Genomic DNA, 13,267 nt, shown 5'->3' on the forward strand with positions numbered 1-13,267 from the left:
GAATGTAACCTTAGCAGCAGTGGCAGTACCTTCTCTACACACTGACCTATAAAGGCCCATATTGCTGCTCTGCTTGTTAATTAGAGACGTCTGTGTCGCAGCATGGTCGTTTATATGTTGGTTCTACGGTGCGCCACTGTAAATGCCACACTGTGTTTTCAGCATTAGTGCTGAGCCAGATAATGGGTCCTGCAAATGCCAATGCAAAGTGAATGCCAATGGTTCTTTGTGCTTCAGTATTAATTGGCTCTGATCTAGACAGTTTAAAAATGTGCTTACAATTGTTGTTTCCTCCTCAAAGGCACTACACTGCCAGTGTGATAAATCATGCTAACACAAACCCTTTTCTTTGCTTTTCCACAGGATTTGGTATCTGAGTGCACGCTGGCCAAACCCCAACAGCAGCAGTGCAGTGGAGCAGGGAGCTGTCCGCGGTGCTGAATTCATCAGCCAACAGATATCCACATTGCACACTCATGTACTTGGGCCGATCCTGATACCTCCCGTTCCTAGCAGCAACTGATCACCACCTCCACATCCAAAAATGGACGACGATGGACGCTACAGAGACAGCCGCTCAGATTTCATCCGCGGCGCCAAGGACATTGCCAAAGTGGCCAAGAAGCAGGTTGGCAAGAAGGTGGGGCGAGGCATGGACAAAATGACCGACGAGTACACCAAGCGCTCCTATAAGCGCTTTGAGGAGGAAGATGATGAAGATGACTACGCCGGTGTACCAGGTAACGACGGCGGATATTATCGCAATGACAGCCGGGCCAATGATGACGAAGGTCACAGTGACTCCACCGAGGGACACGATGAGGATGATGAGATCTACGAAGGCGAGTACCAAGGCATCCCCAGGGCCGACTCAGGCAAGGATGGCAGCATGGATGGGGTGACGGCCGCCCAGGCACAGCAGTTCAGGGATCTGTCAGCCTACGAAGGTGAGAGGCGGAAAGACCAGGAGGAGCTGGCCCAGCAGTACGAGACCATCCTGCAGGAGTGTGGCCATGGGAAGTTCCAGTGGACGCTGTACTTCGTTCTGGGGCTGGCGTTGATGGCGGACGGCGTGGAGATCTTTGTGGTCGGCTTCGTGCTGCCCAGTGCAGAGAAGGACATGTGTCTATCTGAGCCCAACAAGGGAATGCTGGGTAAGATTTCCGGATATCACTCTCTTGCTTCCAAACAGAACAGAAATAGACACTTCTTTGTATTTATTCAAAGTGGGAAAACCTTTATAAAACAATTATGAACTCATGGGAGGAAGGATTACACACATGAAAACTCCCCAGTACCAACACAGTCTTGTATGTTTTTGACCACCATCTTCTTTGCCCTTTCTCTGTTTATTTTCGTCTCTATGACTCCTTTGGGAGTTTACGCCACAGCTTCACATTTTATCTCTGTCTTATCTTAGCCGTTACCTTCGCAGCTGATCCCTCAGTAATTGCTTTTCTACAGCCTGGTTGGCAGAGGAACTACAGCTATTTAAGATTCAACTGCCCGTGCAGCTTCTGAACGGCAGTGGAATGTTAAATCGAACCCTCAGCCATTATAAACACAATGTTCTCTGCTTCAGTTCAGCTGTAGACTGTGTGTGTGTGTGTGTGTGTGTGTGTGTGTGAAGGTGATTTTAGACAGTTTTTTGATATATGCTCATGTAATCCATTTGTCTACCTCTTGTTTGCCTCCTCATAGTTTATGCATGTGTGTCACTGTGTCTTTGTGTGTTTTTGTATGCTGTAAAGAACTCATGATCATTTCCTGTCCTGAGGGCTAATGTCCAATCAGAGTCCAAACCTGCCTCGTCATCTGTCATTGGCTGCCCAGCAAGGACACCGTGAACAAGGGTCAGAGTTATCCTGAGGGTATATTTTTCAAGTCTGCCAGATATACTTCCATATAGAGATACAATACACAAAGAGCTAAGAATTTGTTTTATTCCCGCGGATGAAATATAAAGATATTTCTGTGCAGCATCATTAGAGCTTGCAAGTGCAAAATAAATGACAAAAATTTATGTAAAACAAGAAAAATGCATGCTACATTTACAGCATGCAAAGTTCACACCCACTCACTGCAGCTTGTTGGAAGCAATTTTGGAAAATGTAGGAAATATGTCTCACAAAGTGAAATATAATTATGAAATGCCTCCTTAATACAAATAGATAAATCTGTAAATATCACTTTACTCAGGTTTTATATATAGCTAAATCCAAAATACTGATAAATTATATTGATTCAGGTACAGATTTATTTTAGCTGCACTAAAATACTGATTCAAACTTAAAAAATAGAAGTAGATAAATGAACTGTTGACCTAAATGAATCCAAATATTAGTGACATAAACTCTACCATAGCTTGACATAGATTCAGTTCAGTTGCATTATTTAATTCTGATGAATGAAATGAGCGCTAATTACATAATTTCCAGTGCACTGACAGGATTTTGACTGTGCTGCTGCCATGCTGATGTACATTGTTACCCTGCAGATGGAGGATGGCTGAGTATTGACTGTATGTACCATTTATAAATGAACATAATGGATTCAATACTTGCTCTGGCTGAAGAAATATTGTTGAATAACACTTACCTAACTGTGGCCTCTATGCGACCTTAACTATTCTCTGCCAGATCAATTCAGATTGATTCTTTTTTCAAGAGGTCACAGTTTGTATTTGCAGTTTTTTACAAGGTTTTGATTTAGATTTTTTTCTAAACTTTGAAAAAGAAGTTTTCCTGATCAAGAACAGTATGTTCTTTTTCAGCTCTAATACGACTGTCACAACTGTGAGTGAGTCAGTGAAGCAGTTCATTCCAGTTTCCTGTCTGATTATTTGGAGCTGTTCCAGTAACAACATACAACAACATACGCACCCTTGCAAGAAAACAGGAATACACGCAGGCACACAGTTACATTTGGCGGGCATCCATTCTTTTAATTGGGTACTGGGTTGTGTGATTTTCACCATGGTCCGTACACAGGACAAGGTATGGATTGCAGTGCTGACAGCCTGTGTGTGGTTGCATGTTGTTGTATGTTGGTCTGCTCAAATGTCCATAACAAGTTGCATGTGTACAGTATGTCATTATGTGTGAGTGTGACAGTGTTTGTGTCCATTACAGTGGTGACAAAGAAAGTAAAAGCAGCAGCAGGAGTAACAATAACACTGTGGAGAAATACTAAATTACAAGTAAAAGTCCATTCAGATTTTTATTTAAGTAAAAAAATAAGTATTAGCTGTAAAATGTAAAAAAGAAAATCATCCAAAAGCACTAATTGTGAAAAAGTATAGAGTTTATTTTCACTATCTGGGTGAAAATGCTGTATCTTAAATTTGGGGGATTTTCTTATTTTCAGAAAGGAAATGAAACAAACTTATGGCTAGATATGAGGAATGAAGGACATAGAAAAGGAATAAAGGAAGAAAAGAAAGGGAGCGAAAGAAATAAGGACAGAAAGAACTAAGAAAAGGACAGACATTTTGGAAAAAAGATAAAGTAACGAAAGAAGGAAAGGTTGCAGGAAGAAAATAAGGATGAAAAATAGAAAAAACATTAAGAAAGTAGGAAAAAGGCAGTAAGGGAAGGAATGAAGACATGAAGGGAGGATAGAAAGAAAACATTGTGTTATTGACTTTGTATGAACTTCTATTACTTTTTTTAAATGAAGGGAAAAAAGCATCCACACACTTAAACCTGCACAGGAATCTTTTTAATCAGCAAGCTTTTGGTCAGAGACCTTCTTCAAGGCATTAACAGGTAGCATTCAGTCTTCAAGGTAACTGCAGCTGCCAGATAAATGGTGGAATATAAAGTACAATATCCCTCCCTGAAATGTAGTGGTCGATTGACAGAAAATTAATCGTCAACTGTTTGATATTCTATTAAGTCATATTAAGTCATTTTTTGAGAAAAAAATGCAAAAAATCTCCTGTTCCAGCTTCTTAAATATGAATATTTTCTGGTTTCATACGTTGTCCATGATAATAAACTGAATATTTTTGGGTTGTGGACAGTGATCGACATTTTTAACAATTTTTCTTGACATTTTATAGATCAGATGACATATTGATTAATTGGGAAAATAATTGACTGATGAATTTATAATAAAAAGAATAGTTAGTTGTAGTAGAAAATAGAAACAGTATAGTACAACTACCTCGTGTTTGTACTCTGTACTTGAGTAAAAATACTTAATTACTCACATTTCTCCCTCCCTCCTCTCTCTCTGGCTGGGTTTGTGTCATGCCAGGGGGGAGCCAGTAGGGAGACGCGAGTGTCCCTGATTCTCTTCCCTTTTCCTGGTTACGCAACATGCCTGACTCATCCTAGAGAGCCTCCTTTGCTCAGTCTGCTCTGCATCCCATGATTCCTAGTGTCCTCTCCCTCAACCCCCCACCACCACTCTCCTTCTCATCACGGTCCAAATAGAGCTTCCTCTGCTGTCATAGTGCCAGTTAACCTGACGCACTGTGGTGGACTGATATCATGTGTGTATGTGCATTTATATGTACTGTATATGCAGTGTGCGACAGCGAGCGTCTGCATGTGTGAGCAGTAATCGTCTGTGCAATATTAACCCTCTTACAGCAGGAAACAATTTTTATTCAGAGAGAATAATTCAGAGGCAGAAACATGTCACTGCTAGTTTGACAAAACGCCGCCACACACAAAAACTCATCATCTCTGCAATTCTGACATGAACCCTTTGCATTTTTGACATTGTCAGACGTGTTGTAAGTGCATATCATGAATCACATATTCATGTTTCCAGCAACACAAATATTTAAAATTATGAAAGAATAAGGCTTTCAAATGACAGCAGTGATGTTCCTGATGCAGTGTTTTTGCATGTTTTTGCATGAGGACACACTTTCACAGGGTAGCAGAGAAGCACAGAGTGGTTGTCATTGATTTGCCCTTGTTGTGAAGCTGCAGAGCTTGAATCTGCAGCGTAGTTGGTTTGTCATAATGGTAAGAAGAAACTGGGGTTTGTTACGTACAGCAGCTCTGCCACACTGGAAGCACTGGACAAGTGCTGGATAAGCACAAGTACTTTTAATGTCAAGTAGATTTCACACTGTTGAGCCAGTTGCCTTTAGTGCACTCTTCCTGCTGGGACAATTTTACAGATGAAGGGAAAAAATATCTGGTATTTATGCCTCCCACTGCATAAAAGTTATCTTGATATTTTCAGCCATACCTCTCTAAGATATACCCTTTAGAAGTTTGAAGCTGTAACCTTTACCGCTTGTATGGCCTCCTCTAATCATTGTGGCTACACCCCCATTAGCCTGTTTTTTTTTGAGAGATCTATTGCACTGTTTTTTTTTCCTGAGGCTGTATCATAATGTCTCTTTGGACTTTTGATGAACATGGACTCAAGAACTGAGATCAAGGACAAGGAGAGACAGAATGGATGTCAGTGTCTGTTTGATTTATTGCCTCTTGTGGGAGATGCTGGCAGAGGAAACTGTAGGAAAACCAGGTTGGATATTGCAGCCTGATAGATATAATGGACTATTTTTAGCAACAAAAATTTAGTACACATTATTTTAGATGGAAATGAGTGCGTCAGAAAGGAATTAAGCTTGCATAACAGTATTCAGCTAACATCTAGAATAAATATACAAGCTATCAGGCAACAGATGGTTTAATTTAGAGTTTTGATAGAAATGTCAAACATAGGGCTGTGACTTAAAGGGCCTTATTATTATTACATTTTTTTTAAAAATTTCCTGTGTGTTTGATCAGGACTTTTAAAATAATAATGCCATAATTTGGATTTCTTTGGGGAAAATCTAAAAAAAATAATCAACTGCACATTTTCCTTTTCATTTAATTTTCTTTTTTGGGCATAAGCTGATACTCTTATAGACAGTAACACATTAATAAAGCTTGTCACTAAAATACATTCCTAGATCTACACTCTATGCTACCAATAAGCACCCTTATAATACATGCATTAAAATACCACATAAACAAGAACTACAAAGAAATAGTAATATTGCTTACTTTAAAATTAGAAGCACAAACAACATGGAGTCTTTAAAAATGTTCCAACACTGAAGGTGGATCAAGCATGATGATGTTTCTGTCCTTGTGCCAAATAGAGCTATACTGTATGTATGTTATTTCCACCCTTTGGAGGTGTGTTTATCAGCTGCTGCATCATTGCAGCACTCATTGTCACAGGTTTAGATCGCTGCTGTAGAGCGCGTACATCATTTGTTTTTTTTTCAGCTCTCAGTGGTAAGCAGTAAGGAGTGTGATGGCTGACTGGCTAAGTCAACTGATGAGAGCCTGCATTTTCCTCCAGTGCTGGAGAGCCTCAGCCCCCGGCTCATTCAAAAAGCCCTGTGCGCTCTAGCAGGAAGGGGAAAACCGGCTATTAATAGTGGCCCCCTGCCCTGCCCCATCCCTCACCCATGCACACGTACACACAAGCCTGCAGTGGCGCACACATCTTTACATGTTCAACCACACACACACATACACTACCCTGAAGCCTTTGGGAGCTCTGTCACAGCGCAGACTTGCCACCGTCCCCCCTCCCCTTTCTCTTTTTTTTCTCCTTTTTTTTTTTTTGCTCGTTCTCTTCCTCTTTCTCCATCCTCCCCTCCCCCCACTTCCTCTCCAAAGTGCAGAGGTGCTCAGCTGTCTGGGTCCTTGTGCTTCTCCTCTCTCTTGTCCTTTCACTCTTTCTCATCTCTCTTTCTCTGTACCATACATTTTGTCTCAGCTCTATCTGGAAAAAAAAAAACCTTTTACAGTACGTCATAATAGCGGAAAAAAATTCTAGCTGTTCTGTGATATTGCATATTCCCTACACCTTACTGTTAGGCGTTTTAATTAATTGGAAGTCACAGTGAATAAATATGAAACTAAAATTGATAGTGATGGGCAATTAAAAGCCTTACAGCCTTATGAAAACATCTCATATCAAAAGCCAGAAAAGCATTGCAATAGAAACAACATTACAACCAAGCTCTAGCAAGAGAAAATCTGTGTGAAATTGCCAAAGAAATATAACATGAAGAAATGGTTGGCAGCTTACTACTGCTGATGATTTAACATCCAAAAAAGCTGATGAGAGCAGGCTCACTGTTGGCAGAATATGTGTCACACTCAAACCTTGTTATGGCCTTTGAAGTCCTTTGTTGCTATTTTCATTACACTGAAAACAGACAAATGCAAATGCCAGGTACACTCAGAGGGAAGCAGCAGATTTTTGGATTACAAAAGCTTGTGGCTGCACCCTATACTAGTGTAGGTACTGTCGTGGAAATTTGTCTGAAAACACTGAACACACATATGAAATAATACACAAAACATTGGGTTGAAGATTAAAAATATTATTGTACAATAAGGAGACAAAGATTTGCATCAGTTCGTCTCAGCGAACAAAAAGCAAACATAATCTTTTATAGTTGCAGAAGGAACAAAGAAATGATCTGTGATTGGTCAAATCATACAAACTTATGGATTACAGCCAATGGCAAAGAACCCCGAGGTATACATTTACATGCGCATGTATGTTAGATAAGAGCCACATCTCCCAAAGGCACAGAAAGGGAAGAGCCCCAAGCCATATGTTGCATTTAACCCCTTAACATGTCCTTTTTACTCCAGGACCCAGAATATATATATCTTCTTGGGCATGAAACAGGATGGAGAAGGCCAGTGGAGCCTCTCAACAATAACAAAAGAACATGTCTGTCCAAAAGCACACAGAGAGTCACAGAGAAAATGTAATGATCTCACTTCACATTTGTATATTAAAATGAGCCTTTGGTCTTTCATTACTTTTACAGTACTCTTTTTGTAAGTCTATTTTGATATACAATACCTATAATACTTACCAATGTACAAAAATGTACACTAAAAGGCATTTCACATCAGACAAATCATTGTGCTACTTTTGTTTGGGCATGCCCCCCCTTTTCTCCCCAACTTAGTTTGCAGTAAATTTGCCATTGCAGCCCTTCTTTTTGATAACTCCCACATTTGGTGTCAAGAAGGTGTCATCAGATGAAAAAAGAAAACAGTACAAGGATCCCTCACCAGCTTATGTTCACCAGCTAGTTTTTAACTTTGTCTGTCTGCTGTTTGGTGCTGGTGCAGGTAGCATACAGTGTTTTTTCAGAGCTTTTTCTCAGAAAACAGCTGCCTGCTGCGGCCGAAAATTACACTGATGATGGTGGTGAAAGTAAACCGAGCTGTAAAACAATGAGCTGAAAGATACCGTAAAGCTCTGTAGAGCTGAGGGGAAGTTCAGAACTGGGTGATAATTCGGGTGTCATCTTTTGCGTACAAGTAGTCATGTGATCCGTTGTTGATATGAAAATACAGTATTTAAGTAATTCTACCTTTTGTTCAGACTGAATCGGTGCAGATTTGTTCCACAGAGGTCACAGATCAGACACTGTTTTGTACCTTTATGGTGAATCATTAAGTACAATTATGTGCCTGTTAACGACATCTGTGAAAAATATACTTTTCAGTGCAAATGTGTACACTTGTGTCTTTACTTTAAAAAAAACTCCAAAACTTCTTGAGTTTCAGTCAAACTGTTGCAATTAAAAAAGGGTAAACTCAGGCATTCATCACTTAATCTCTGTGTAATTATCCTAATTGCTGTTATTTAGTGGCCAGATTGCAAAGTCACAAACTGCTATACCTTTGAATATTGATGGCTGCAAGATTTGGCTTTCACTCAGGCTTTGTACTTAGACTCATAATCAATTATTTTGCCCCTCAGATAAATAGAGATGAATTGGCACACAGTTTATCTTTGAGCCAAATGCAGCTGCTAATGCATTGTAGCTCGTCAAACAGATCGACGGGCCTGAGCCAGCTGAAGGTGAGACAGAGAGGGAGAGATAGTGATACTGAAAGGTTGACAGGTCAGTACAGCAGTCAGATTCCCAGCCTGCAGCTTAAGTAGTGATACTTATGGTCAACCTGGAAACTGTGATTGTCTATCTGTCTATCTGTCTGTCCTCGGTGTTGCTGCATTGCGGCGAAGGCTATTGAGCCCAGTCATCCTCACTGGCTCGTTGTTGCCACCTCAAAATGTATCGTCAGGAGAAGTGTCTCACAGCTGTCTTTCTGCCCTGTCAGGGTGCGCACACACACACTCACACACACACACACGCTCACACAAAGTGCACATACAGGAAAATAGGAGGACTCACTCATGTGAACTCATACTCACTCATGAATATTGACAAAAAACACACATAGAAGATGTGGGAAAACACAGCTAAGAAACACACACACACACACACACACATGCATCATGGAAACCAACACATGCACACAAAGAATCTCCTACAATCAATCAAAAAAGGGAGTGAAAGTCACCTTCTTCCCCAATTCAGCACTGCAGTGTTTACACAGACAGACAGACAGAGGACGGAAAGAGGGAATGAGTCACACACACACTTTTACAAATGCCTTAAAAGGTCTTTCATCTAAAAGAAAAGGACACCCCTCTTCATATTCTTATCAGTCAAGAACATCCATCCTTGGCCTTTGCTTTTTCTCCCTCAGCATTTTAATTGTAGCTAACACTATCCGGCGTCCAACTTCATCATCCCAGCAGTTAGCTTGTTAAGACTGTGTGATGGATTATCTGAGCTGATCCAACGGCTCTGTTTAAGCCTGTGTGGGCTTCAGCTCTTGTGCTGCGATTACCACTGTGTGGAAACACACAATTGTTGGCGCTTTCAGGTAAATAATGTACAGCAAGCTGGTCATTATAACAAATTAAACAGAGGCATGCAGAATACGACAGATTGGAGTACATTGTCTCACTTTTTATAAAGTAAAGCACATTGACCTGCCCCAAAATTTGCCTTCTTAATAGTAAACCTACAATAATATCAAATAACAATCAGCTTCTAACCATCAGTCAAACAATAAACACTTACAGATTAAACTAAAAGTTCTGTTTAGCTTTCAGATTGACAGTTCATTCTTGACTTTGGAAACAGAAGTTGACAAAACAATCTCAACCACTGGTCTCCTTATTGACTTATTCCATAATTTTCAGCCGTGTTGAATGTATTCAACCATCTTCATCAGCAGAAGGAGTTTACTCAGTTGTCATGGAAACTGTAGATGTTCAAACTTTCCATTATTTTTTAGCACTTGACAGGACATGTCATCAGTTGACAGAACAATTGCAACTCAATTGAGATATGGTTGAAAGCTCCGGAACAAGTGGACCTTGAGTTGAGATTGTTTTGCCAATTGATTAGCCATGCATTTGTCTGTGGTAATGAGGTAGTGATGTCTCATTGGCACAAGATGTTGTCAGTAAAATAGATCTAAAATCAGCAAAATTGACTTGACATCTGTAGTCAAGTAGCGTCCAATCAGGATGGAGTATTTGACAAAGCTGATACACATCTTCATGCTGGACACACTGAGTTCAATTTGCCTGTTCATAAAAATAATATATAATATGATGTTAAATTCTTATCTTAGATCCAGGAAACTGACAAAGTCGTACCAACAGACAAAGATGTCACGAGTGGGCACTGAACACGTGCTCCTTCCTCCTTATTCATTCAGAGTGATCTCACCAATAACTCGTGTCACTGCAGGCTCAGGGAGTGAGAAAGATTGTTGACAGGATGTCAATAAGGCAGCGATTTCAAAACGAGCAACTGGTGCGTGTGTGTGTGTGGGAGCATCATCAGTACCGCAGAGGGAGAGAGAACGCTAGAGAAACAGAGAGAGAGGCTGGCTAGGATAGCGCACGGGATGTGAGTCATGTTAGCGCCTCAAATCACAAGACTGGGTCGACAAAGGTGCTGTTTGTTTCTGTTAGCGGCCTGTCTGCTACGTGGTGGTGATTTTTTGACACGGTAGAGAAGCCACTGCTTATTCAGGCTATACTGTCACAGGTTTATCCTACATATATATTTATATATATATATATATAACCCCTATAATTCATGCCTGCCTGATTCCATTCCATTTGCATGTTATCCCAGTACTGTCTAATTCCTCTTGTGACCAGCATGTCCTTAGTCCTTCCTGCCACTCCCCCATCACCTGATCCCTGTACACCTGCCCCCCATCTGCTCATTAGCCCCTCAGTATATATACCTCAGTAGATATTATTTTATAGTTCTGGTATCTTATGAGAAGCACCTTGTAAAGTGCTATACAAATACATAGATATTATATAGTTATTATACTGTATAGTTATTATTATTATTATTATTGTTAATATGAAAGTTGGACCCTACCACTCCTCTGCTGTGGTGGTATACAGTTCAGATGATTTTGCTGTATTTCTCTCTCTCTCTCTCTGGTTTGTGCTCTATGCAAAATATTTCAGTAGTTCAATAACTGAGCAATTAGCGGATTTACTGGGCATTGTAAATCTAATGAGATTGGAAGTGAGGGCTGGAAGTAATATCAACGAGTTTACTGATGAATAATAACTCATTATCATGCCCTCTTGCTCTCTTCCCATCTTCATTATCTCTTCCCATCACATTATCCTGCCATTATTCTCTCGTCTTTCTCCATTAATTCTTCCCTCTTTCTCCCTCCTCTCTCCAGGTCTGATCGTGTACCTGGGTATGATGGTCGGGGCGTTCGTGTGGGGCGGCCTGGCCGACCGGATTGGCCGGCGGCAGACCCTCCTCATCTCCCTCTCCATCAACAGCGTGTTTGCCTTCTTCTCGTCCTTCGTCCAAGGCTACAGCTCTTTCCTCTTCTGCCGCCTGCTCTCTGGTGTGGGGTAAGGAGACAGATGAGTCACGCAGGCAGGCCGAGCGAGCCAGGCCTGGAAATGAGACAGTCACAACCACCGTGATAGATTAGTTCACTTGACAAACAGAGCAATGCCACATATCAGGGGACAGATAAAAACACAGCACTTGTATTACTGTTAAAGGAAAAATATCCCCCTCAGATACAGTACTTGGATGTCTTTGATGTTTAATGCATTTCAGGAGCTATTTTGCAAAGTGTTTGAATGTGCTTTTTGGTGTTCCTATTTTTCTCAAACAGCTTTTTTCTACCGGCAATGCTAGTAATGTCATACACTTAAATCAACAGCCTTCACAGAATAAGCCTGAATGAACTGTTTTGATTAAAGTTGGATGTAAAGGTATACAGTATAAATGTAACTACTGTAGCGAGCCAACTAGTTTGAAATTAATTATTTGTGGCCTCCTTGCATTATGGTCCCTCCAGGCTATTGTCAGTGGATTTCAGCCTGTGTTGTTGAATGCTGATGGCAATGTCAAAATGTCAGTGAAATGGTAGCCCTCACTCTGATTGTCAGGGTCTGACATCGAAACATGATGGTCACCAGATTTTAGTTGTTTCAGATACAGCAGTTAAATATTAGCTTATCCAACTTTAATCCAATATTTTAATATGAGATCATGTTGTTTTGGCTTCATCAGCTATGCAAAATTTTATGTTTTTATATATATTACAAAATAATTCTTCTCAATTATTAAATTATTGTCATGCATACATTTTTGTTTGTAGAAAAAATGTCAACTGGTGCAGTCTGTGTGCAGTTGTTTTTAGCCATGACAGCAGCCCTAGCGGTGTTAATGTCAGTCCAGATGAAAATCTCAACAAATATTGGACAGATGGCAGTTACATTGAATTGCAATGAATTGTATGAATACTAGACAATGAATACTAGTTACTTTGGTGATTCCCTGACTTTTCCATCAATGCCACCATGACAGTTTTGGTTTTGAAAGAAATATCTTGACTATTGGATGGATTGCCATTAAATTTGCTACAGACATTCATTTCCCTCTCTCGATGAACTGCAATAACTGTGGTGATCTCCCGACTTTTCATAGTGTCATCAAATCAGAAATATAATTTGTTCAGTAGAAACACCTGCAAAACTAATAACATTCCCATCAGCCTCAACTGTACATTGTGTTTAGTGCTAATTAACAAATCTTACTATGCTAAAGTTGGCTAAACTAATATGGTGAACATTATACCTGCTTTATATTGGCATTTTAGCATTGTCATGTTAGCATTTAGCTCTAAGTACCACTGTGCCTACTGTACGTGCAGCTTCACAGAGCTGCTAGCATGGCTGTAGACTCTTGATCTGGTTGATAACGCCACTGGGGGCATCAAAGGCAGAAATATTTAAATTCTTCAGATAGTGGCTTTAATGTACAAAGAACAATGACAAAGAAATCTGGCAGTTATTTTTTTTTCTAAATGTACATACTGTATGTAACTGAGAA

The 13,267-nt window shown here is 40.2% G+C and overlaps 1 protein-coding gene across 1 annotated transcript in view; it reads left to right on the top strand.

Moving 5' to 3' along the window:
- Positions 1-13,267, top strand: part of sv2a (synaptic vesicle glycoprotein 2A) — a 55,686-nt gene that overhangs the window by 21,320 nt on the left and 21,099 nt on the right. Inside the window, exons 2-3 of the mRNA XM_042425137.1 lie at positions 364-1,154; positions 11,592-11,772. Of these exons, the coding sequence (XP_042281071.1) occupies positions 545-1,154; positions 11,592-11,772 (791 nt within the window). The 5' untranslated portion in view covers positions 364-544. The remainder of the gene's footprint in view (positions 1-363; positions 1,155-11,591; positions 11,773-13,267) is intronic.

The sequence above is a fragment of the Thunnus maccoyii genome, chromosome 10 (genome assembly GCF_910596095.1).
Source record: "Thunnus maccoyii chromosome 10, fThuMac1.1, whole genome shotgun sequence".
Lineage (NCBI taxonomy): Eukaryota > Metazoa > Chordata > Actinopteri > Scombriformes > Scombridae > Thunnus > Thunnus maccoyii.